This window comes from Colius striatus, chromosome 1 (assembly GCF_028858725.1).
Source record: "Colius striatus isolate bColStr4 chromosome 1, bColStr4.1.hap1, whole genome shotgun sequence".
NCBI lineage: Eukaryota > Metazoa > Chordata > Aves > Coliiformes > Coliidae > Colius > Colius striatus.
This window is the reverse complement of record NC_084759.1, coordinates 14,256,714-14,281,804: the sequence shown is the minus strand read 5'-3', so window position 1 is coordinate 14,281,804 and position 25,091 is coordinate 14,256,714. Positions and strand designations below refer to the sequence as shown.

Here is a 25,091-nt window from a genome sequence, read left to right as displayed (position 1 = left end):
TTTATTACCTATGGATTAAGTGTATTTTTCGTTTTTAATAAACTTCACTTTCCCCTGGTGTTTTACTTTCACCAATCATCATTGAAATTAAGCATATTTTTTGTGTAACATTGTCTAACTTACGCTTCCAAGCCAGTCTTCTCTTTTTCCAAAGGCTGAATTCGTTCTAGAATATGGGAATACTGGACATTGGCTTTCACCCAGGCTGCTAATGGGGCAGCTGCAGCACTGGCTCGTTTAGCATTCTGAAAAATACAGTAACAGTTACAAGAAAGTTTGTGAAGGATAATGTAAATGAGGTAAATACTGTAACAGATTTACAACTTAACAACTTAGTGCCAATTAACCAGCTTCTCTATTAAACTGATCTTTTAAATTGTTACTTAGAGATTATATTGTAAGTCATCAATTTGTGGCAACAGAAATAGGTATCTTTATAATTATGAAACTTCACTAAAGTTAAGCAATTTTACATTAATGTATAATTTATCAGCATGTTCCTTCTCAGGGAACTACAACTTTCCTTTCAAAAGTAAGAAACTAGTATTTAATAATTCCTTTTCATAGTTACTGACAAATTATTTCTCAAAGATCAACCATACTTCATCATTAGTCCTTCTTTTCTTAATTAAGTCTACTATTAAGAGTTTTACTGCTACAAGGAGGCTGGAAGCAGACTGCTAGAATTTATTGATCTGAGATCTAATTTATACCAGCAACAAAAACCTCTGAGGATTCCATTCTACTGCTTCTCAGTCACCAACAAAGTTCTGTTATAGGCAGTATGCAACAGACTAATCTCTGGTACACTTTTATCTCTTTATACTGAGCAATTCTGTGAGCAGAATTCATCAGTTTTTCTCTAACTTCACTCTAAAAATTATGTTGGGAAAGCAGACAACTGTGTCCTTTTCATTCTTATTTTGTCTTTTTAATTATATATAACACAATTAGGAATTACCTTTGGATCAAAAGACGTTCTGTTTTTAGAAAGCAGTTCTTCAACACTCTCTCGTATTTCTTTTGGAATACTACGGGCATCAAAGGTTGCTATGTCCTCCCTCACGCCTCTTTTGGCCAAGAAACTGTAAAAAAGAATTTAAAAATCTAAGTAAAGAATAAATAACTGTTGAAGAGGTCATTTGCCTATCAAACCAAAGAATTCTACACACATTATTGCTGAATACAACAGAATGTATTTCATATTGTAAATTACTGTTTTAGTTTAAAGCTGAACTGAAATCCTCACCTCTTCATGCTCACCCACGAGGTATCAAAAATCCCCATCAGTCGTAAAACTCCTTCCAGTATGTCTCTGATTATATCAGGGGGCATCCGCAGAGACCGGATTTCTGACAAAGACTCTGGTTTTATATTTCCAACTGCTAATTTAGCTTCATTAACCAGTGGCTTAAAACATAAAAACACATTAAAAAGCAGATGAGGATATATGAAACTGAACATTTGCTATTTCAGTTTTCATACAATTCCTTGTTCTTTTTACATATTTTATTACCTAATCAACTGTCATTGATGCATACTCACGTGCATAAGTCACAAAAAATTGCCATGTGTTTATTGATAACAAATATATTTCCATATAAACCAGCATATTATAATCCTGACATTCCCTGACTTTTCATTCAGCACTGAAATTCATAAATATTGTATAAATATTAATATCAATCATGTTTGTTTGCTATTCCATTGCTTAAAACTTCACTGTCATTCAGATGTTTTAACAATGATGCTAATTACTATTCACAAGCATGTCTAAGGGTATCATTGTAAACATATACAGAAGAACAGGTCACAAAACTTTCCATTTTCAATATCTAAACAAGTCCCAACAGCCTTTGTTCTTATCGACAAAGTAATAAAATCATAAAAAATCTGAAGAAAATGAAAAGATTAACATTAAAGATTGTGCACATCTTGCATATCCTTCGTATTTATCAGAGAACACAGAAAGGGATTTACCCTAATTCTGTAGTTCTCTGTCAGTTTCAATACAAGGACAGAATTTCCTGTCACCTATGATATTTAAATTAAAAACATTAAGTTGCTATACTTTCCTTTATTCTTTAGAACAGTTTTAAAATAAATGGGATATAAAATAGAGACTAAAAGCAATGTCTGAACTTATCTGCCTCCCAAAAACCCTGATGCTTAACGCCCGTAAGGTCTCTTAAACAAGCAGTTTGTTATAGCGTTACTTGGATACATAATTTTCAGAATTTCACAACAATGAGAAATGATCTCACATTAAACGACTTCCATTCAGCTGATAGTTACTACCAGTTTGATCAAGGCAAAGGAAAGTAGTTGTTGTATATAAGACACTAACAATTTTTAAATATTCCATAAAATCTGCAGGACTGCAGGACATGGCAGCATAGAAATAGCAAGTGGAGGTAAAATTTGGCCTCAAAATTCTTTCTATAATTAAGATCTAATAGAACATAAATGCCAAAACATAAACGTAAATCTGGCAAATACTGTTTTCTAATGCATAAAAAAGTAAGAAATGGAGGCATAAATTCTTCAGAAGCATGTTGCCTGGCAGGACTTGAGTAAGTCAAATCAAATCAGACTTTTCTTTATCAGCTCTGACCTCAACCTCTTTTAGTTCATCTTCAATTTTTCTTTTTCTTTCTTCTATTTCTGCAGCCTCTTCTGCTATCCGGTGTTTGATTTTTTCCATTTCTGTTTTTTGCTCACTAGCACTCTGTTAAAAAAAAAAAAAAGAATGTCTTTATTGACACAGATTTTATTCCTTTAGGTCTGTTATTTCTGTTATTTCTTTTAGTCTTGATTATAATAATTACCAGCTACAATTAAATATCTGAGACTGTTTGATGCTGGAGTGGTTGAGTAGGTGATTAAATTATATGGAATAAGCATCTTTTGTTTTTACTGGATCTGAATGACAGGCTCTACATTTGAAAGTAGCGTCTTCCAGGCACCATCTTTGTAGCTGCTCACATTTCTATTTCTTTCATGACACCATGAAAACTCTCCTTTTCTATAATGCTCTTAAAACCAGCAATTGTGTTGGAACTACAGCCTATCAGGCAAAAAATATTAATGCAGTATTTACCTGTAAAATTGCACCCTCCTGTCTGTAAGGATACCTATATCCCACACACGTACCATAAGCTGCTTGGGTTTACAACTGTTTTTCCTGCTTCTGTACTGTGCCTACCACATAGCAGACAGTAGCTCTTAGCCAGCTCCAGAACTCTTAAGCGTATTAGTAGAACAATTAATACCTAGTATACAAAACTACAATAGAAGGGACCTTACATACCCCAAAGTTAACAAAAACAAAACAAAACAGGGACTATTAATACCAGTTACAAAGTAAATAAATGAGGATAAATGCATAAAATGCATAAAAGACTTAATATTCTAGGCTTGCTTCACCTAAAAGATATAAAGAAAGATACCATAAAGCTCAGAGTTTACATTTTTCCAGCATATAACACATTATTTTAGCCAGCAATTGTCAAGCTGAGTTAAATTTGTGTCACAAGGTAAAAGATGTAAATAAGCAGAGAAAACCTTGAGATTAATAATAGTCTTTCTGAGAAGTTAACCCAAGCTGTAGACCAGCACATCACTGAAGATTACATTTACATCCATAAAACATTAGGTACATAAGACTAGATTAGACATTTCAGGCAAATGTTCATGTACTGAATGATAGCTGAATAAGAAAACATTAAAAATTAAGTTCTAGGTCAAAAAACTTGCTCTGAAAGATTAAAAGAATCGGTATGTATTAGAGCCCTCTCTCTTACACAAACTAGAACATTTGACATGGCATTAAAATGCTAGAGGGCACCTATATTTTATGCTAAATAATCAGAGTTCTACTGTAATTTTTCTGACGTCAGTGGGCACATATGTTTCATTGCTTTTGGCCTATTCTTTGATTTTGTCATACAATGTAATTTGTGCTACTCACACAACCTGTAACTGTACTGGAGAACAGCAGACACAGATTTCAAACAAGGAAATCAAGGAAAATGACATAATAAATTCTTTGAGGCCAGCAGTGAAAACACCAAGGCAATCACAATTATTCAAACTCATGTATGGCAGGCAGAGAGCACCTAAAAGTATTTAGAATTGCGAAAAGAAGTAGAGATATAAAACCAAGAAGTAACGCACCTTAAAAGCACTGTGAACCAAACGATTCAAAAAAGCGGGCGTTTACTTTACTGCACAGAGAAAATGTCTCCGTCATTGAGCTGCTTTTTTTAAGTTTGCTTCTGTTTGATCTCACTAAACCAGTCACAAAACAAAGAGTGTACTGACAGCAGATTCCTTACAGCTTATCCTACATTTACAATTCCTGGACATATCAGTGTAGAGATCTACATTCTGCACAATTATTTTATGTAACTGAAGAAAATTTTACTTATCTAAAGTAAATCACCTCCTCAAAAAATAGGTCTGTCTCTGAGCTGAAGACTAGAAACTCAAGGAGTGATGAATAGAGAGATATTATTTAATCTTTGACATTAATTTCAGAGGACTGGACCTCATATCTTCTAACAGTCCAGAAATTTAATTCCTTGTATTTGTTACTTAAAATAATGTTCCTGTCTGTAATAAACATTATAAAATGAATCAGTTTGGATTTACAAAGTTCTAAGGAAACTTTCAGAATAAACTAGAGCAATAAATATTACTCAAGTGCAAAACCTGCACTGATCTCTTCCTACTCAATCAGTTCAAATGTGACTTCAATTATAAAATCCTTTGGTCTGTTGCAGTTAATTCAAGCCTCTGGGTTCATTTCCCTTTAGGCAAATTCTTGTAAAAGAATAAGGTTTTGTAACCCTTGATAACAATACAAAGCACAGGAAGTTGTGGAAATCAAAAATAAAAATGCATATATCTTTTTTTTGTTTCACTTTTTATACGATTGCATACAACACCTGCATAGAAACTGTAATTTCTTGAAGTGCAGCATCAGCCTCATCCTGCTTTGTTTTGAGTAAAGCACTTTGTTCTCCAGCTTTTCTGTTGAGTTCATCTACCAGGGCTTTAGCTTCATTTAGCTTGGAAACGCCTGCCTATAAAAGTTTATAAGAAGCAGTTATTTAGCAACAGATTTTAAATGAATTTAAAAGAAGGTTGGTAAGAAATAGTATGCACAAAAGTGATATAGACAAAGATACTTTTTTTATGCTCCACATTTTCTAAATATTATTTACATTTTCTTAGTATTTTTAACGCAACAAGGATATGATAATTCCAGATGTGTCATTGTAAGATCTGTTACATCAAAAAGCTGAAAACAAGATTCTCAAAATAACAAAATTAATGGAAGAGCAACTAGTATATTATTCTTTTCTCAGTAATTCAATACCATTTCACTTAAACATTAACTCAAATAGCTCCTCTAAAAGTAAACCTACAAAAATTAAACAAATTGAACAAAGTAGCTTATCCGATTTCTGAATATTTGTACATTCTCTAAAGAACACCTATGTATATGAACTAAAGCCTCATTTATGCTTAACTATTTTCTTTACTCACACTTTTTAAATTAGACAAAATTATTTCAAGATATATTTGAAAAAAATATATTACCTAAAAGATTTTTTTTATTTAGGATGCACATCTCTATTTTTCATGTAAATGATTACTTTTATTTCACCAGTGGATTTAACAATTAAATGAGCTTTTGCCACAAACAAACCACAGCTGCTTTCTAAACAAACAAAAAGCAATTTATTTCATTCTAAATGTAAATCTTCTAAAATTGCTTACTACAGTGATGGAAAAATATTAGCAGGCAGAATAAAAGCAGAGTAGAATATAAGGCAAGGAAGTCTTTTGGTTTTCATAAAGCTAAAAGGGAAGGGATAAGTGTAAAGACAAAAGTTACATGTCCTAAAGGATCATGTAGATCTTTCCAGAAATATACTGAGGAGAGGAGGGGGAGGAGGGAAGGAAGTATGACTGGAAAGACATCAAATGGGTCTCAGCAGTAAGGGTGTTATGCATACAGAACAGGAGTAAAGCAACATCAGTGAGATGAACTGCCTTTGGTCTACAACTGTGTCAAGGTCAGATGTGTGGAAAACGAACTCAAAGTCAATTTCAAAACACAAAATGGGAGAAAATCACAACAAAGGCAACCTTGGCCAAAGCTACATAAAAGTATCATGAGGTTAATGATAACTGTTAAACTAGAAGGATGCAAGAATTCCATAAAACAGGCAGTTGCTGCAGAGATATAAAAAAAAGGATAGAATATGGAGCTACTTGGGGGAAATTTATACAAGTAGAGGCAGGAAACAAATTGATGGAAAGGTGATGGGCTGTTTGCAACACAATTCCAATATATATGGGTGAAAAAATTTCAAGTGCTTTCGATTATTTTTTAATCTTTCAAGAAAATATATCCGTCTGATACACTCCTGAAGAAAAATATTAATGCAAACAAGAAACCCTCTTCATTGTTTGAGACATTTGAGCAGAGATGTGCATTAAGATTCACACTATTCCTCTCCTGAATCCACAGCATAAGCATATGCCAACAGATGGCATCTCACACAACCATGTTAGCAGCTACAGTCCATCAATACACAAGGCACTTGCAAATATGAGAGTATTTGTTAAATATATGTTAAAAATGTTTTAAATACATACCTGCAAGTGGTTCTGCCTTTTGATTAGCTCTCTTCTTTTACTGTTATTGATGGTACTGTATACATGAAGGAACGTCATATACCTGCTTGGCGTTGCTCCATGCATTTTACATGATTCATGAATTGACAGAAATGACTTCAAAAAATCAGAATCACCTGTACAACATAATTTGTTACACAGATACTAATATATCCATTTCTATCTCACATTAAAATAGCTAAGGAAAAGCAATAGAACATGTTTTTTCAAATCTTAAAGGCACTTAAGATATCACAAAGTATATACTTTTTTTATGAAGTAATCTCAGAGAAACAACATGTAATTACATTGGAAATATATATTCCTCAAATAAATATAATGAAATTGTTTCAAAGAGGCAAAATATTTCATTGATATTTGCAAAAGGGGGTAAAATTAATTGCAAATTACTGAGAGTTAATCATAAAAAAAACTTTATTTCCAGAGAAAAAGAATTTGAAAATATTTGGACTTTCTCAGAAAGGAAGTCCATATATTTTTTTGTCTTTCCCTTTGTTTCTGACTCCAGGTAGTTTAAAAGGTTTTTATGATCATTCCAGGTCCTTCAGTTTGTTGAAGAGCTTCTCAAAAGAAGCCCAAAGATGGTGTAAAATAAATTGCATCACTCTACAAGAAAAAAATTCCTAAAACTCATCTACATACAAATTAAATGATTAAATTTGAAGCTTTATTATAAAAACAAATTATTCTGAAAAGGAGTATTTTACTTACAAGAAATCATTTCTCCTACGTAGATAAAGAATTATTAAATTAAAATGACCAGGTCTAGGATAAGAAAAACTCTTAAAACATTAAATTTTGAGGCTATGAAACAACATCCATATAGAAGTAAGACACAGAACAGAACAAAACAAAACCAGATACAGCTTTATCAGTTTATAAAATTGTATATAAATAGTGACTGTTAATGTCAGAAGAGACTGGGTTTGATGTACATATTACCTGAATGTTTTTTCTTAAGTTCACTATATGCTTTTCCAGCCTTTTCTTCTTCATCTGAATCATACAGAAGCATTTCAGGTATCTAAAAAAATGAACATTATTTTTTTGTATGAAAATAATAAATGACAAAAATTCAAGTTTAAATTTAAAAAACTACAAGTTTCAATCTAGTTTTTAATTTTAAAAGACTGCATATGATAGTTTTATTCAGAATAAGGTGTTTACAGAATATTTATAGTGTTAAAAAGATCAGCTCTGCTTTTCCCTGTCACTGACAACTTCCTTTTCTCTCAAGCAGAGGAGCTTATGCCAGGTATAGGAAAGAGCAACTACTTATCAGAAGACTCTTACAAAAACACAACTGTCAAAGATGTAAAAAGATAAACAACTCAAACATGAAATCTGACAGATATAAGTGCAACCATTGCAGATACAACACCAGAATTATATAATGCCTAGGTCTAAATCTTTTAGTTATTTTTTGTGGTCTAAGAGTGGGCTTACCTTCTTGTGTTAGCAACTATACAAAGGGGGTTTTTAAGGTTGTTGCAAATGACTAAATTATATGATTCCACTTTAAAAAAAAAATCCCTACTAAAGTGAAAGTGAAAATATACTGAAAAAAAATTTTAACTGTGGACAGAGCTGCTCCAAACTTTTTTGCAAAAATGACCTTTCAGTACAATCTGCTATTGAAACAGGCACGGTGGCAGGTAGTAGAATCCCAGTAACTCATGCAGAAATGGTCACTGTGCCATCTGCTCTCATGGCTTTCCCAGAACAACCAATCTTGTGTTCCTGGTGTGAAACTCATCATTTGAGTCAATGAGTCAATGAGAGAGGCCCAATCACCTTACAGACTAGACTGAAGTGATTACTGCATAGGAGCCTTGGCACACATTATAGGATGCAGTGGAAGGGCATTTTCAAATTGCGTAAGACTAGGTAACTGCAGGATCTGGCTGCCAGAGGGACTAAGAGGTCCAGATCAACTAGTTGAGAGTCTGAGAGTCACAAGACCTGGATGTATGAGTCTGTGTGTGTGTACATGTACACATCTGTGCCTGCACAAGGCGCAGATCCAAGGCCAACTACTGGAGGGACTGGATGTCTACGTACAATTACTGGAAGGTTGGGGTGTGTGTGTATGTGTACAGTAAGGCAGTCTGTATCAGCAGCTGGAGTGCAACTGTGGCCTCAGGAGCTTGTACATCCAGATGCCAGAAACTGGGGAAACCAGGAGATTTGGAGGCAATTACTAGAGGGTCTGTGTATCAGTGCCTAGCTAGCAGGGAGATCCATGTTTTGCACATGTATATATTTCCACTAACGTCTTCCCTGTGATCACTCAGAGAGGGGAACGGGACGATGTAAATAGCGCTATTTGTGTTTCATAGAATCATAGAATGGTAGGGGTTGGAAGAAACCTCCCTGCAGAAGCAGGTCCACCTAGATCAGGTCACATAGGAATGTGTCCAGGTGGGTCTTGAAGACCTCCAAGGAAGGAGACTCCACCCCCTCCCTAGGCAGCCTGTGCCAGGGCTCCCTCACCTGAACAGTAATATAGTTTTTTCATATGTTTCAATGGAACCTCTTGTGTTCCAGTTTCATCCCATTACCCCTTGTCCTGTTGCTAGATACCATCAAAAAAGGGATGCCCCAGCCTCCTGACATCCACCATTTAGATACTGGTAAATATTAATAAGAATCGCCTTCAGTCTTCTCTAGAATAAACAGCCCCAGTTCCCGCAGCCTTTCCTCGTATGAAAGATGCTCCAGTCCCCTGGTCATCTTGGTGGCTCTGCACTGGACTATCTCCAGCACTTCCCTGTCCCTCTTGAGCTGAGGAGCCCAGAACTGGATGCAGTACTCCAGATGAGGCTTCACCAGGGCAGAGTAGAGGGGGAGAAGAACCTCCCTCAACCTGCTGGCCACACTCTTCTTGATGCATCCCAGGATGCCATTGCCCTTCTTGGCCACAAGAGCACATTGCTGGCTCATGGTTAGTTTATTATCAATCAGGACTCCCGGGTCTCTCTCTGCAGAGCTGCTCTTCAGCAGGTCAATCTGCAGCCTGTACTGGTGCAGGGGTTGTTCCTTCCCAGATGTAGGACTCTGCACTTGTCCTTGTTGAACCTCATGAGGTTCCTCTCTGCCCAACTCTCCAGCCAGTTGAGATCCCATTGAATGGCAGCACAGCCTTCTGGGGAATCCCAGCCAGTCCTCCCAGTTTGGTGTCATCAGCCAACTTGCTGAGGGTTTGTGCTGAAGGTTTCTGTTGTATTATTCTGTGTGTATTTTATATATATATAAATATATATATATATATATCTCTGTATCTATATCTAATTACATGTACATATGTGCTGCATCTCTATGCTTGTATGTGTGCCTACTTGGTATATATGTCCAGCTTCACCACTGGTTGAAGTTGGTTTTGAAGCTGTGGTAGCCTTGCTTCTACCAGGGTGCTGGATTTGGCAATCTCTTAACATAAAGAAGTGATATATATCTTTCGCAAACTTATACTATGAATGTCCTGAAATAAGCAGATTGTGATCATAAAAAGGATACACTGACTCCATTTCATCAAGCAAAATACTTAAGAAGACTCAAGAATAACATAAGGTTTACAGTGCAATGTTAGATCTACAGCAGTTTATACACACATAACAAACCTACTTTTCAATTACTTTTCAAGCACATTAGCAACAGCAGATATCATCAGCATAGCTGGCTTTAATATATTGCTTTCAATCTATTTGTATTTTGTTCTTAAGTGCTGTGCTTTGTCAGAGTAGTCAGAATTTTGTTGAAGTGAGAGAGAACAAAAAATAATGTTACTGGTAAAATAAGTGCTAATACTACTTACATATTCTGAAGAATTTTCTGTCTTTGTTGGACTGCACAAATGGATTAGATAAGCACAGTGTCAATTATTCCTTCACAGCTTTAAATATTTTTATCTTATTCACCAGAGCTCAGCAGTTTTTGAAGATACCAATTTGAACAAGTCATAGTTTTTAATTAATGCAATTTACCTTTTCCATACTGCTTTCTGACCAGGCTTCCATCCACAAGACCTGACATTTCTTGTACAGTGCTGGATTACTTTCACAGTTTATTTTGAAATTTAAATTGGTAGAATCCATGATCAAGACAACATGTAGATTTTGTTGGATACCTAAGGAGATAAAAATGATTAAATATTTAGTAGATAAAAATGTGACTACATGGTAGACTTATTTCAAATACATCATCATTTATTGTAATTCAAATACTTATCAGAAGACAATTTCTGAAAAAAAAAGATTATACCACATCACACTAGTGCAGGAATGTTTATAAACATAAGTTAAATGAATTCATTTAATATGATGGATTGTCATTTTGTATATTACAGTATATTTTTAATTAGAAGAGCTGACAGTATTTAAATTGATATCATTATCAGTATTTAAATTAATATCATTATCTAACCAATATAGACCACTAGAACCAACTAGAAGTAGTTCCAGGATCCTTGAGTAGGACTGCCAACATCTGTATTCTTTCAGTCACATTCTTCATTCATTTGTGAACTCTTTAATCTTGTTGGTCCAAGGAAGAAACACCAAATATTAAGAAACTTGCTTATAACTATTTAGAATAGTAAGTGATTTTTAGGTACAGCTGATAAATAGAAGAAAACTCTGTTACTCGATAGATAAGCTAAAGAAACCAGAAAACAATGGGGACAAAAAGCTTTCTTTATTCCAATTACCTTCAACAGCAGATTTCATAACACCTTTGTAGAATATTCATAGATAAAAAATATCAGATTAAAAAAATGAGCTTTAATCTGAGAGTTCTGTGTCCTCAGATATCACTCTGTAATCCTCATTCCTGCCTGCTTTGTAATTGCTAACTGAAGTTAAAAATGCACCAAAACACGGACCACATAAGAATTTATTTGCCTATTATTATACCACTTCTATAACTTTGTAATAAATTACAGCTTATCATTCTGTTCACATACGGTATGTGAAATAGTTGAAAATTGGTCCTGTAAATCCATCTTGTGAAGCTTGATCCTTCAGAGGAGTTAGCAAAGGCTCTAATTCTTCTATTTTATATAGGCCAGGAACTTCTCCTGTTTCAAGAACAAATTTAAAATGTCAGATCAAATACATTGTAATTCTTTAAATTCCTTTGAAGGATTCCCTTGAATCATCTGTGCAGAGAATCTGAATATGGTAGTATTCACATCCATACTTTCATGAGTATCATCCTATATGCTACTTCATACTTTTCATGAAATCATGAAAACAACAAACCATATTATAGTGATTCCATTTAATTTAAACAACCTACTTTGTTTATATTACTGAAATATACTTCAAAAACTCATTCAAAACTACCCAAGACATTGATCTAATATTAAACACAAACCAAATCAAACTACATTCTGTTATAGCTAGAAAACAGAAAGAGAGCAGTTGTCTAGGTCCTCAGACACAGATGTTTAACAGTAGATGATGGGAACCTGATACTGTAAAAAGACCTGGATTTTCATCTGGGAGACAGAAGAAAATGGTACTCTTATCAATCAGATCTTAAACTACTCAGCTGGACTCAGTCCTTCAATGATCTCTCCAACTGATGAACAAAGCTAGATAACAAAGTTGCTTATGTTGTTTGTTATTAGTATTTATCATCTCTTTATTTTCAGAAAAGTGGACTTTGCTGGTGTTCATTGAAGTAAAGGACTCAGTCTATACAATCTAGTAAAACAATGGGACACTTCTCAATTTTGAATTTTATTAGAAAAAGGAAAGCTGTAGAGCAGAATACATTATCATGTTGTTACACTTAAAAATAATTCCTTTGAAATAAGTTACTTAACTTGCAACTTTGAGGAACTGAAAACACCTGTACTGTAGAGTAGGTTAAAAGGTAGCTAAGTGAACTTCAAATCAGCTTCTTATGTACAAGCACTCTAGCTAATACAGTGTAGAAAACCAACACTGTTGGTATGGACATCAAGTCAGAAAATATATAACTCTGTCTCATTATGCTAATTCTATGTGGTAAGAGTAGTATCATAAACTTTCTGGACTTATCTCACCTGAAGACAGTAAACTGTTGATCATCTCAAGGAATGTAGAATGAATAAACTGATAGTCTTCAAGCAGCAATACCACCTGCTGTGCTTCGATGCCTGCAAGCTCCATCACCTAGAAGCAGGGAAGACATTTAAATCTCAGTATATGAAATATATATACTGTTCATAAGAGAATAATAATCTTTCCTTCAGTATTATATTACATTGTAGTAGTTTTGCCTGGGCCAGGTTTTGGTAGTGGGGGAGCTACAGGGGTGATGTCTTTAAACAAAGATCTGCCAGAAGCTTCCCCTGTAGCTGATAGGGCTAATGTCAGTTAATTCTAAGATGGACCCTCAGCTGACCAAGGCCTGGTGAATTAGTGACTGAGGTAAAGCCTCAGGAGAGCAGTGAACCACCTCTGCATCGGGTAATCAGCATGTAGAGGACCCCAAGCCGGAGTGGGTGGATGCCTGAAGGAGGCTGTGACTCTGCGGGAAGCTCACAGTAGAGCAAGTTCCTGGTAGGACCTAGGAGTTCATGGGGAGAAATGTGCCCATGACAGAATAGGTTTGCTGTCAGAACTTGTGATCCTGTGGGGGTCTCATGTTGGAGCAGTCTGTTCCTGAAGGACTGTTCTCCTGGTGAATAACCCATGCTGAAGCAGTTCATAACAAACTGCAGTCCATGGGAAGGATCCAAATTGGAGAAGTTCATGAAGGACTAACTGCTGTGGGAGGGACCCCACACTGTAGCAGTGGAAAGTGTGAGGAGGCCTCCCCCGAGAAGAAGCAGCAGCAAAGTCCATCTGTAATGTACTGACTGTAACCCCCATCCCCTGCACTGCTGGGTAGGGAGGAAAGAGAGGCACCAGGAAGGAGGGAGGGGTGGGGGGAGATGTTTTAAGATTTGTTTTTATTTCTCATCTCCCTGCTCTTATCTTGACTCACAAACCTTTCAGTATATTTCTCTCTCTCCTGTCCAGTTTAGGAAGGTGGAGTGATAGAATGACTTGGTGGGCATCTGGCACCACTACACACATACATATTTTTTCCACAGCATCTACACTAATACATACTTAGAAAAGATTACTAGGTAATTCAGTAATATGAGATACCAAGTATAAAGAATATTCAACCTAGATGTACAGCTTGGTAAAGAAAAAAATAATTAAACCAGATTCTTTCATAAATATTTATGTTATTAAAAATATTTATGTTCCCTATGTGACTTAGTTACAGAATTGCATCACTTTTTTGTATGGTCTTAGCTCTAAAATTTTCTTTAGCATTAGTGAAAGTACTGGGAAACTCCTGATCTGAGGTTTTTTAACTTGATTCAGCTACTATCCTATTAACTGTCAGATCATAGTCAAAACAGAAAATAAAAATGTATACAAATATGAAAATATTTCCATGAAAAAAAAATCTTTCCAATATTTACATAAACTTAGAATTTATAGTCAGCAACACTAATAAAATCAGCTCTGGTATTCAGAAAAGAGTTTCAAGAAATTACTATAAAGAACAGCATACACATCTAGACACTGAGAGCTTCTAAAAAAACACTTGTTTCAATTAGACTCAACATTTTTGCTCTTCTTCAAGTATCTCTTCACAGAACACTTGTGTTCTTCAAAAAGTTTTTTTTTTTTTTAAATACACATCTACAACATTACAGAATGAAAGACATTGAGTTACTTACATGTTTAAGATCATTTTTGAACTGCTTCAGCTCATAGCCTCTGGAAATTTTAGGAGTAATCAGAACAGCTCCATGCATATGACTAACTAAAGAGGTAATTGTTCGACGACCCACACCACTCCGTCCTGCCAAAAGAAGTGATCCTCCAGGAAAACTTAGCACTCTGTCCACTTTAGACATATAACTGAGAACTTCTTGGAACAGTAAAATCTCTGTCTCTTTTTTGTCTCGCCCATAATGAATAATACCCTATTAAAAAGAAAAACAAAGAGAAATGTGTTCACTAATAATAAATAAAAGCAGTAACATAACAAAGCACCCAACATTTAAAAGCTTAGAAAAGAAGAGTTTGAAAGGTTAAGAGACCATGCTGATATTCATTACAAATAAATTATTTAAGTGACAGAATTCAGGCACCTTGCATATCCTTTACCAGTAATGAACAGATCGCATTAGTCCCAGCACCAGGAACCCCAGAATTCTTCGATAAATTGAAATAGAAATCTACTACTGAACAAAGTCTGAGCTGTGTCACTGGCTACAGATTAATAAATTAGGAACTCAGAAGAGTGTTTGAGGCAGCCAATTGCTGCATAATTTCAGAGTATGTCATTTCCTAGTGAAACACACACAATAACAGATCCAGATTAAATTATAAACTTGTTGTACTTAATAAAACCTCATCTTTGAAGCCCAATGTGACTGTGCAGTCAGAAAAAAAATCCAAACTCTCTGATTACTGAGCCTATCAAACTTTATCATTTCCCATATAGTCTATTGGTCAGAAGTTGGCAATTAAGGAGAGGGAGTAGTTTCCCATCTATCAAAGCAGTCCGTCAAATACTACTAATAAAGAGGGATGAGCTTAAAGTTCTTAAGCAGCCTAGCTGAGTTAACATGTTTGCATTGCCTCAATAAGCTCATTTTTTGTACTCTACTGTTTTAAAGCATGCATAATCTTGAAATAATACATTCCTATTTCTTCAAATAAAAATTATCAGTTCAGAAAGTAAACATTTCATAATACAGTTTGGTACTCAAATAATACACAATCATATATGCACATCAATGTTTCTCAAAATGTGGTTTGTCAAACTGATGTTAATCCTCAGGTAAGGGAACCAATGCCCTTTCATTAAAATAATCTTGCTACATAATGCTTCCTACTGCCTCCCATATGTGACAGATGCATCACAAATCTTCCTTCACTTGACCAAATGAAAAAGATGATTCCTCAAAAAGGCAGTAGATTCCACCCTAAACCTGGTGCTTGCATCTTACTTCATGCAAAAAATGCCTAGAATAATTGCTCTGAATTCTTGCAGTGTTATGTTCCTTAATCTCGTCTCACTTTTTGAATAATATCTTTCAGGTCTGTTGAGTCTAGTCTGCCAAGTGGCCTCCCATGTGCTGGTAGTATCTGTCCTGGTGTGATGAATGCCTCTCGACAAGCTCCCCAAGTTACATAGAAGACATCTGTGAAAATAAAAGGATACATTTGAAAGTTTAGGTGCTCAGCTTATATGCTATCTAATTTGATCAAAATTATTTGATTAGGCAATTTCTAAACAAATAGTTCAAGTTTGTACAGTATGCCTGAAATGGTTTACCTGCCATATTGTCTAGAACATCTGAGCCCCAATCACCTTGAAACACTTTCATCAAAATATTATCAAATATATGAAGTTCTTTCATGTCAACAATTTTGTCACGGAACAAACGACACGCTTCATATGCAACAATTTCCAGTACATAGTCTGCGGTTTGTGTTGATGATCCTATAAAATTTAAGAGATTTCACTTTATATATTTAATTTATAAATTTTACATTCAACTTCCATTTCAAAATATGAGATTGAAAATGGGTAAGTGAAATTACATACCAGCAGGAGAGCATCAGTAAGGAAGAAATAAGAGAAAAAGTAAACATTATTAAGTGCTTTTTAATAATATCTTTATGAATCTATTACAAGATAAAAGGAAACATTCTGTTAAAACAAGTTCTCCAGTTTAGTGCCAGCATTCTAATGAAAATGAAAAAAGTGTGGCATAAAAAGGGAAAACTAAAAGACAACATTTGAGACAATGAAAGCAAGAAAATTCAGAACACTATTTTAAAGGAGAAGGACCAATAATGAATACTAAAATAACAAATACACAAAACATTCTGTATTATATAATGCCATTACAGTATACAAAGCTTCAATGCTCCTCACAGAAGAAAGAAGGTGAGATGAGTAAATGACATGTCATACTGTTCAGCATTGACAAAGCAAATGCATGTGTCACTTTGGATACAACAATGGAGTCCTTAAAAGAGCCAAGATTACCCATTCATCAAATGTCAGTGTAGCTTTCTGACTCATTCAAGCTACATTTATGATCCCAGAAAAAAAATGGAAAGCGAGCACAATATTCTTATCACTTTCATACTCTTTAAGCAGCTCTCCATGTAACTAATTAATGGAAGAGCTAAAACATAGTAAGTAGTAATTGTTTGTGATACTAATAGCAATCGCAAACACAAAAACAAACTGAGAAAGAATTCTATGCTGCCTATTTGAAATGGCACAAATAATTGAATATCTTTACCAACTTCCAAAGCTAAGGAAAGGAATTTCAGGCTATGCTGTAATTATCAAGGATTTCCATTCCATGAGAATATTTAGGGTCTTACACAGATATTGGTTTTACAGAGATAAAATAGTTTTCTAGATGTTTTCTACATGTTTAAGAGTGGTTATAGACTTCATTTGTTAGATAGGTCACAGATGATGTTAATCAGTTACAGTTCCAATAACCTCAGTGAGTTTATACAATGAAGTGTAAGAAGACCAAACATGAAAGGCAAGTCTCCTGGATTCTAGAAGATAAGACATATGCTCAAAAAAGCAACATAATATACTCCCCCTCCCCCCAAAAAAAAGAAAAAAATGGTGGGAAGTAGGGGGTACACTTCAAGTTCCCATAGCAGAGAATGCAGTCTTAACCTAGTAACTTCTCTTGTCTATAAATAGCACCCACACATATTGTAAAATGGGGTTTTTTGTACTCATTTACTCTATGCTATGAAAATGAACTGATAGGCATTTTTTTCTTCTACTAAGTTACAGAATGGTCACAGTTTAGACCACAGATGAACAAGTTACATGTAGAGTCAACAGTAAGACTGATATCAATAATAATTTAGGCCATTTTAGAACTACTTTATCAATAAAAACCTAATAAGTGACTTACCACCTGCCAAATCATATCTGAATAAACCAAGAACCCACTGAGTAAGAATACACGGTGTAAAAAGGTAATGACTGTGATCATCAACTGTGAATTTCACTCGTACCTAAAAACAGAAGTTAAGGAGTGGGGGAAAATGAGATGTTTTCAAATGTAAAGCAGTTGGAAATGTAGCTTTAAGTTTTTCTAAAATATCAGAAACATTAGTTTTCTATTTGGTCTCTATCTATATGTTTATTCATGCACTCTTTTGGGGGGTTTTTGAAATAAAAGTGTAATAAAAACCTACCTAAATCAGTAACATGTAGTCACTACAAAAGACTTCTTATAAAAAAATTAACTCTTTACCCCAGAGCTGATATTTGAATTTACAACTATATCTTTCAAAGAATAACTGCCTTCATCAGTTATTTGTTCCTAGTATGATGAGATTTAAACTTAGACTTCTTAAAATACATTTATAATATCATAGAAAGTCCTGCTAACTGCCGTGTGCTAGCCAGTCACTATACCCACATTCCAGTCATAGAGATCAGGTTTATATCACAGTTCTGTCCAGATGGAGTCATGTACATATTCTTGGAACACACAGTATAAGCACCTACATCTTCACAATACCTACCCCAGTAAGGCTATGTACATGATTAAGAAAATCAAGTACTAAACTGTTTTGCTAGATCAAAGTCTGTGAAATTTTAAGTGGGAGGACAAAATGAACTCATGAGTCTAAATATCTATTTTTAACAATGTAAAATTTTACTAGGTAGTCCTGGATATGTGTAAAGGACTCCACCCTCCTATCTCTCTTCTCTGTTCGTAACAGCACTCGTAACACCTGAGCACATCACAATATTTGAAGAAGAATCCCTCCATCTATTAAGTAGGAAAACAGTGCCACCCATATTTTACAAATCAGGAACTGAAAACATAAATGGGTTAAGATGCATGTCAAAATTCTGCAATAAAGCTGTAGGGAAGCAAGAGCACTTACCACGCACTCAGTTTTCCTCTAATATCTAGGATTCTCTGCAAGTAAGTAGCTCTAAAATTGATATCAACACTATGAAAAAGATATTAACTTGGATTTAAGTACTGATAAACCTTTTTTTATTCTCTTGTTAATATCAAAAGCTTACTATTTTGGAAAAAAAAAATAATCTGAATTCTCCATCTCCTCAAAAATGAAATTTCCATACCTGTTCATATACTTGAACCATAGATCCTGCTAGCTGATGTATTTTTGGTAAAGAACCCCAAACAGGGTGATTCTTTAGGTTTTTCTGTAGCACAAGTTCCAAGTAGGCACTATAAATAGTTTGCAGTTGGTCTCTTTCTGGATAGCTACAGAGGAAAAAAAAAAGTAATCACTATAGACTACCATTGTTAATGTTTTTATTAAAAAGATTGTTTAATATACAATTACTGAGAAATTTCAATGACTATCATCTCCATCTAGCTGATATGTTAAATTATTATTTTTTTGGCATAGGTATCCCTTAGAAACTTTTAAATGTTTGTAAATATGTTCAAACTTTAAAAAGCCCTTCTTTTCAATTTCTCTGACTTTGTAACTAAACAGCTCCTTAATATAAAGCTGTGGAAAGTGGTTTACTGAAAGCAAAATATCCCACAGGAAACATATTTCAAACACTTTACTATCAGCAGGTAGCTACAGATTGCTCCTTAGCAGGTTTCTAGAGTCAAAATTCACCAAAGAAACCAAATCTGAAGATCTATCACTGTTAGAAAAGATGAAAGACCAGAGTAGTCCCATTTTTATAAAGACTTAATTGAGCAAGGGCCCTATAAACAGAGGCTGAATCCAAGTTCTGAGAGTCAAGCTGCTTTCTACATACTTACTCAATTGCACAGAGACGAACAATAGAAGTAAATCTGGAGGTAAGCTTATGCCTTCCTAATGTTCCTCCAGCAGACATGGAAGCCACAAATTGGATGTTTTCTAAACCAACCCATTCCAGATTTTCATCATAAAATCCTTGATATGTAAGAACCTTTAATAATTGAACAAATATTTAACTAAAAGAAAGTCATCAGAGTAGCATACAAAAAGATAACGAAAAAATAGAGGTATACCATCAGTAGTTTTTCTAATTGCCAGAGGTAAAATGTTCCTCCCAGTTTGGTGCAAGCCACAAACTTGCTGAGGGTAACATTCTGCCCCATTGTCCATATCATATATGAAACAGGTACCAGGTTCCAACTAGACTTTGTGTTCTGTATCACAGCTCTCTGGACCTGGGTGTTTAGTCAGTTTTCAGTCCACCTCACTATCTGCTTATCCAGCTTGTGCATCAACAGCTTTTCTGTGAGGATCTTTTGGGAGACAGGATCAACAAGCTTTAGTGAAGTCAAGGTAGACTATATCCCCTGCTCTGACCTCATCTGACTTTTTGGTGAATCTGTGCTGACTACAAAGCTTATTTCTTTGTTGTCCTTATACTGCACTATGACTCGAGGCGAGCACTGTCTTTATTTCCTTATGCAGATAAGCAAAATAAAAATGATACCTTATTTCTGGCTGACACCTACATGTTCTACCAAAGTACTAACAAAACTAACAGCAATACAGATTCAGTATGTTAACTCTGAAAGTAATCAATACAGACATTTATTACATACACTGAACTATTTCCAGGATACTTCTCCTTATGAATAACAGACATAAGTGATCACCTGCTGCAGAAAAGCCACAAGAGTGCTTGTACCCCATTTATCAGGTTTGGGTAAATTGATATCCTTTAAGTACAAAACAAGCCTTTCACAGTCCTTGGGTCTGTATACTCGCCCAGTGTTGGTACTGATTACAATGCAGGTTTGACTTAATTTTTGTAGAAGATGTTGAGAAGTAGTTTGCGCACTGCAGTGAACAGTAGCAATCTGAGTGGATCGGAGTTGAGAAAATGCATAATGAAGCAGCATCCTAAAGAAAAGCAAATGTGAACATATATAAGCATAAGTAATACATATAATGCTTTAAAATATTGTGTATCCACTCCACTCTTGTGAGACCCCACCTGGAGTACTATGTTCAGTTCTGGTTCTCCAACATAAGGACATGGACCTGTTAAGCAGGTCCAGAGGAGAGCCACGAAGATCATCAGAGGGCTGGAGTGACACTCCTATGAGCACAGGCTGAGAGAGTTGGGGTTGTTCAGCCTGGAGAAGAGAAGGCTCTGGGCAGAACTCAGAGCAGCTTTCCAGACCCTAAAGCAGACAGGAGGAAAGCTGGAGACAGATTTTTTACAAGAGCATGTAGTGACAGGACAAGGGCTAATGGCTTTAAACTGAAAGAGGGCAGATTTAGATTAGATATTAGGAAGTTCTTCACTGTGAGGATGGTGAGCCACTGGAATAGGTTGTCCAGAAAATTTGTGGCTGCCCTATCCCTGGAAGTGCTCAAGGCCAGGTTGAATGTGGCTTTGAGCAACCTGGTGTAATGGAAGATAGTTTTTTAATTGAAATGTATATACTGCATGTAATAGGTGACACATAAGGTTTGCTGAATTAACATTGTTGTCTTTTAAATTGTAATATTTTCCATATTACAAGAGACTCATAGAAGTGTAGTATGCAACTACACAAAACAAATACCTAGCCTAAACACCTTATATATAGTGATTCAACCCATTTAAATAAGGTATGTAAAATAGGCAACAGGATGAACTAAATTCAGTTGCCTGCACACAGGTATCTAATGCCTCTAAAAAGATACATTATGTGACTTTCAGCTGTTGCTCTATGACAGCACAGGTTTTCCAAAGTTCCTGTTTCATATCTAAAAGCCTCATTCAGATGCCTTAGATGCACAGTAGCAGTGTGAACTTTCCCTGAAGATCTTTGTAAGAATTTACCTATTTCCCACTACAGTTTTTTTTCATTAGTAACCTAAACAAGCAATCTTCTAGCAGAAAATCATATGATAAAATCATTACAACAAAATATTACAAACTTTGTCAAATAGCTAGAAGTATATTTTGCTTAAAACAAGAAATACTTTTTACCCCTTTCCACATCCTTCAGGACCCACAAGAAGAAATGGTTGCTTATTGTTTAACTCTAGCCAGGGTCTAAAGTAATCTAAACCTCTTTGCATGTCAGGAGTTTGGATGACAGGAAGTGTTTGGAGATTACTGAAATCATCAGCTGTTAGATTGTCAGGTTTTTTCAGCTGATAAGGCATTAGCTGTCCAGTGTCACTGTCAAAATACGTGTCCAGGGGCTTCCTCGGATCTGGTGGAGATTCTCGTGCCCAACTGAAGACCTTTAAAAACAATAAAGCTCCTGTTAAATTCATACTCCTAATAACAAGATCTACAATTTCAAGCTAATCTAAAGAATGTTCAATGAACACTTCTGTTAAATTAAACATTTAATTCATTGATTTGATAATTTTAAGGCTGCCTTTGAAAAATTCAGTTATGTTATGTATATGCTTTATTATTAAGTCCTTAACTAATCAGTAACATTTACTTTTCCACGTATTATTTTTTTGATACTATAAAACACAGAAACTGTATTTAGCAAAGCCTTATATAAGGTTTTATTCATCTTAGGCAACATACTTAATCCTAAGTACAAGAATGAGATATCTATTAATTCATGTGAAGGAGTTCATTCCACAAGCTGTGTCTAAACCTTTGCCATCTGTCCTGTATATATGTTATAGAATGCCTTTTGGGAAGAACTATCTCCTTCTCTCCAAGACAAAAACCAAGTGCAATTGTGGAGATAGCTATCTCCAGCGACAGCCTTCTGTAGACACTGTGGACCAGTATACTCACAGAGTTTTCCAATACTATTCCCTAGTCCTTGTGCCCCTCAAGTAACTACATAAATACAGAACCACACCCCAGTGCAAACAATACAGAACATCAAAATAATGCTGTAACACCTCCTCCTTGCTGAGATACAACAAAATCCTCATACTATTATTTCAAACATTCCAAACGGAAAGGAAAAAGCACAGACTTGTACGGAATAAATACACACACAGAGTCTGTGATACAGGGTTCTTGCATTAAATAGTATGGACAGAGGGCATTGTATATATCTTTGTGTGGCACCAAAGGATTGCTATCTAGTCTGGATTTACTTAGCAGCATTTCACAGAATCATAGAATCACAGAATCATTTTGGTTGGAAAAGACCTTTAAGTTCATCAAATCCAAGTACTGTCACATCAACCACTAAACCAGGTCCTTCAGCCTACGTGTCTTCTGAATACATCGGGGAGGGTTACCCTGCCACTTCCCTGGGAAGCCTATTCCAATGCTTGACAACATTTTCGGTGAAGAAAAAGTTCCCAATACACAATCTAAGTCTCTTCTGCTTGAGGCCATTTCCTCTTGCTCTATCACGTGTAATTTGGGAGAAGAGACCAACACCCACCTCGCTACAATCACCTTTCAGGTAGTTTTAGAGAGTGATGATCTCTCCCCTCAGCCTCCATTTCTCCAGACTAAACAACTCCAGTTCCCTCAGCCGCTCTGCACAGGACTACTGCTCCTGACCCTTTACCAGCTTTGTTGCCCTTCTTAACACTACTTCTCAGCTATTTCATTATAGAGAGCATAGATTGCAACAAATTAGAAGACAGATATCCCATTATCATAAATTTGTATTGTTAGAAGACAGAAAATTACTATTCTTACTACAAATACTGAGAATTTTTTAATAAACTTGCTGAAAAATATTACCTCTTTTGCAAATTCTTGTCTTGATTTCATGTTGAGATTGCCACCAAGACCACGTAACAAGTTAATAATAAACTGTCCACGATCAGTACACCCATGAAGATGAGACAGTCCGTTCATCACAGTTCCAACTAAACTTGTTTCTACCATGAAGTCGTTCTGTAAAGTGCAAGTTGTAGTAGACTCAAACATATTCTTAAAATTAAATGTGATGTATCGTTAGTAGACTATTACTCATTGCTCTTTGACGCTTCCACAAAAGTGAAAGATCTCAACACTACTGCTTTTCTAGAAAATTCACTTGACATGAAATCATTTTTAAGCATTCATTTGGAACTTTCAATTACAGGCTACATAACGAAGTAACTTAGGATAAGCAACCAGAACTTTCCTTACAGATTTTGAGAATCTGTAAGATGTCAACATAACTGCATACTGAAAATCTCTCTTGTGAAAGGATTCTTTATGGATTTTACTCTTCAGTACCAAAGGGGATTTGCAACCTTAAGATCAATGTCAGGGTGTTCATCTATATCCACCTGAATATAATTTCATAGTTTAAAATATTCGTGGGTGGAAGAACCAAGAGAAAAAATATTACAAACACATCAGAACCTTATATGTTCCCCAAGAGGAGGTCATGCAGGTCTCCTAAACAGTAGCTTACTGGCTGTAGCAGAGAGGATTTCTTGTTTTGTGAAATATAAGTCACTTGCTTAATCCAAATGCAACTCCCTCAGAAGAATTTGAGGCAGGGAAACAACTAGAACTCTTAAAAAAATCTATCGTGCAGAATAATTATCTCGATGTATATTCCAGGAACACAGAATCCAGACGATGTACAAGGTTTTAGACTATCCTTTTTTAATACTGTAATTACATATTACCTTTCACCTATTAAAACAACTTTAAATTAAGGTTTTTAGTAGTATCCTAAAAAGCTAAAGTTACACAACCAAATCCAGGATATATTATTATTAAACTTTGGCACTGAACAATCAGACTACTTTTTTAGATAGCTTCAACCAACGTTTTTAGGAATCTATTACTACAATTCTGCTCAACCTATTATAAGCTTCAGTCAACACTGTGCAACTTCTCAAATTGTAGCTTTTTTTACTAACAGACAATAACTTAAATCTAGAAAAATAATTTCTTCATTCTTCCCTTCTTTTAGTTCTGACAGTCAGATCTTTCTAATCTTCGAAAATTTATAGAAAAATGTCTCTTATGGAATATTAGAGACGGATACTAAGTTTCACAGAAATACAAGCAGTTCTTTAGGTAAAATTTTCTTAAATGTTTCAAAACTTAAGTACAGCAATCATACTTTGGAAACTAATGAAAACAGTTCCAATATTACTATATTAAGACAATAGCTTTCAAAAAAGCACTGAAGTTTTTTTTATTTATTATTTGAAATTAATATGAATGATCTCTTCAGTGTTAAACTATGGAAACGGATTACCCATAACAGAAACTGAAACATGGTGAAGTATTCAGCTACTAACCTTCTTCACAACCCAGTTTAAAGCCTTTTCAAAATAGTCCCCAATCCAATTTTCAAGGTTGTATCTGCATTCTTCAGGCTGATTTCTTAACCAAGACTTTATCAGAGAATTAAGATCTGTATCTTCATCACTAAGTCAAAACCAAAAAAAATCCAAGATTCAAATACAAGGTACAGAAGTTCAAAGGAACAA

At 35.1% G+C, this 25,091-nt stretch overlaps 1 protein-coding gene across 2 annotated transcripts in view; it reads right to left on the bottom strand.

The window, feature by feature from the left end:
- Positions 1–25,091, bottom strand: part of DYNC2H1 (dynein cytoplasmic 2 heavy chain 1) — a 158,126-nt gene that overhangs the window by 91,325 nt on the left and 41,710 nt on the right. For both annotated transcript variants that reach the window (XM_062020393.1, XM_062020394.1), the window contains exons 40-59: positions 24,900–25,029; positions 23,392–23,547; positions 21,697–21,956; positions 20,369–20,615; positions 19,535–19,686; positions 18,871–19,015; positions 17,678–17,780; positions 16,051–16,218; positions 15,792–15,916; positions 14,441–14,689; positions 12,761–12,869; positions 11,672–11,785; positions 10,695–10,837; positions 7,654–7,735; positions 6,673–6,827; positions 4,950–5,087; positions 2,615–2,728; positions 1,250–1,410; positions 962–1,085; positions 124–245 (exon numbers count right to left, since the gene is read on the bottom strand). In XM_062020393.1, coding sequence (XP_061876377.1) covers positions 124–245; positions 962–1,085; positions 1,250–1,410; positions 2,615–2,728; positions 4,950–5,087; positions 6,673–6,827; positions 7,654–7,735; positions 10,695–10,837; positions 11,672–11,785; positions 12,761–12,869; positions 14,441–14,689; positions 15,792–15,916; positions 16,051–16,218; positions 17,678–17,780; positions 18,871–19,015; positions 19,535–19,686; positions 20,369–20,615; positions 21,697–21,956; positions 23,392–23,547; positions 24,900–25,029 — 2,997 coding nt within the window. The remainder of the gene's footprint in view (positions 1–123; positions 246–961; positions 1,086–1,249; positions 1,411–2,614; positions 2,729–4,949; positions 5,088–6,672; positions 6,828–7,653; positions 7,736–10,694; positions 10,838–11,671; positions 11,786–12,760; positions 12,870–14,440; positions 14,690–15,791; positions 15,917–16,050; positions 16,219–17,677; positions 17,781–18,870; positions 19,016–19,534; positions 19,687–20,368; positions 20,616–21,696; positions 21,957–23,391; positions 23,548–24,899; positions 25,030–25,091) is intronic.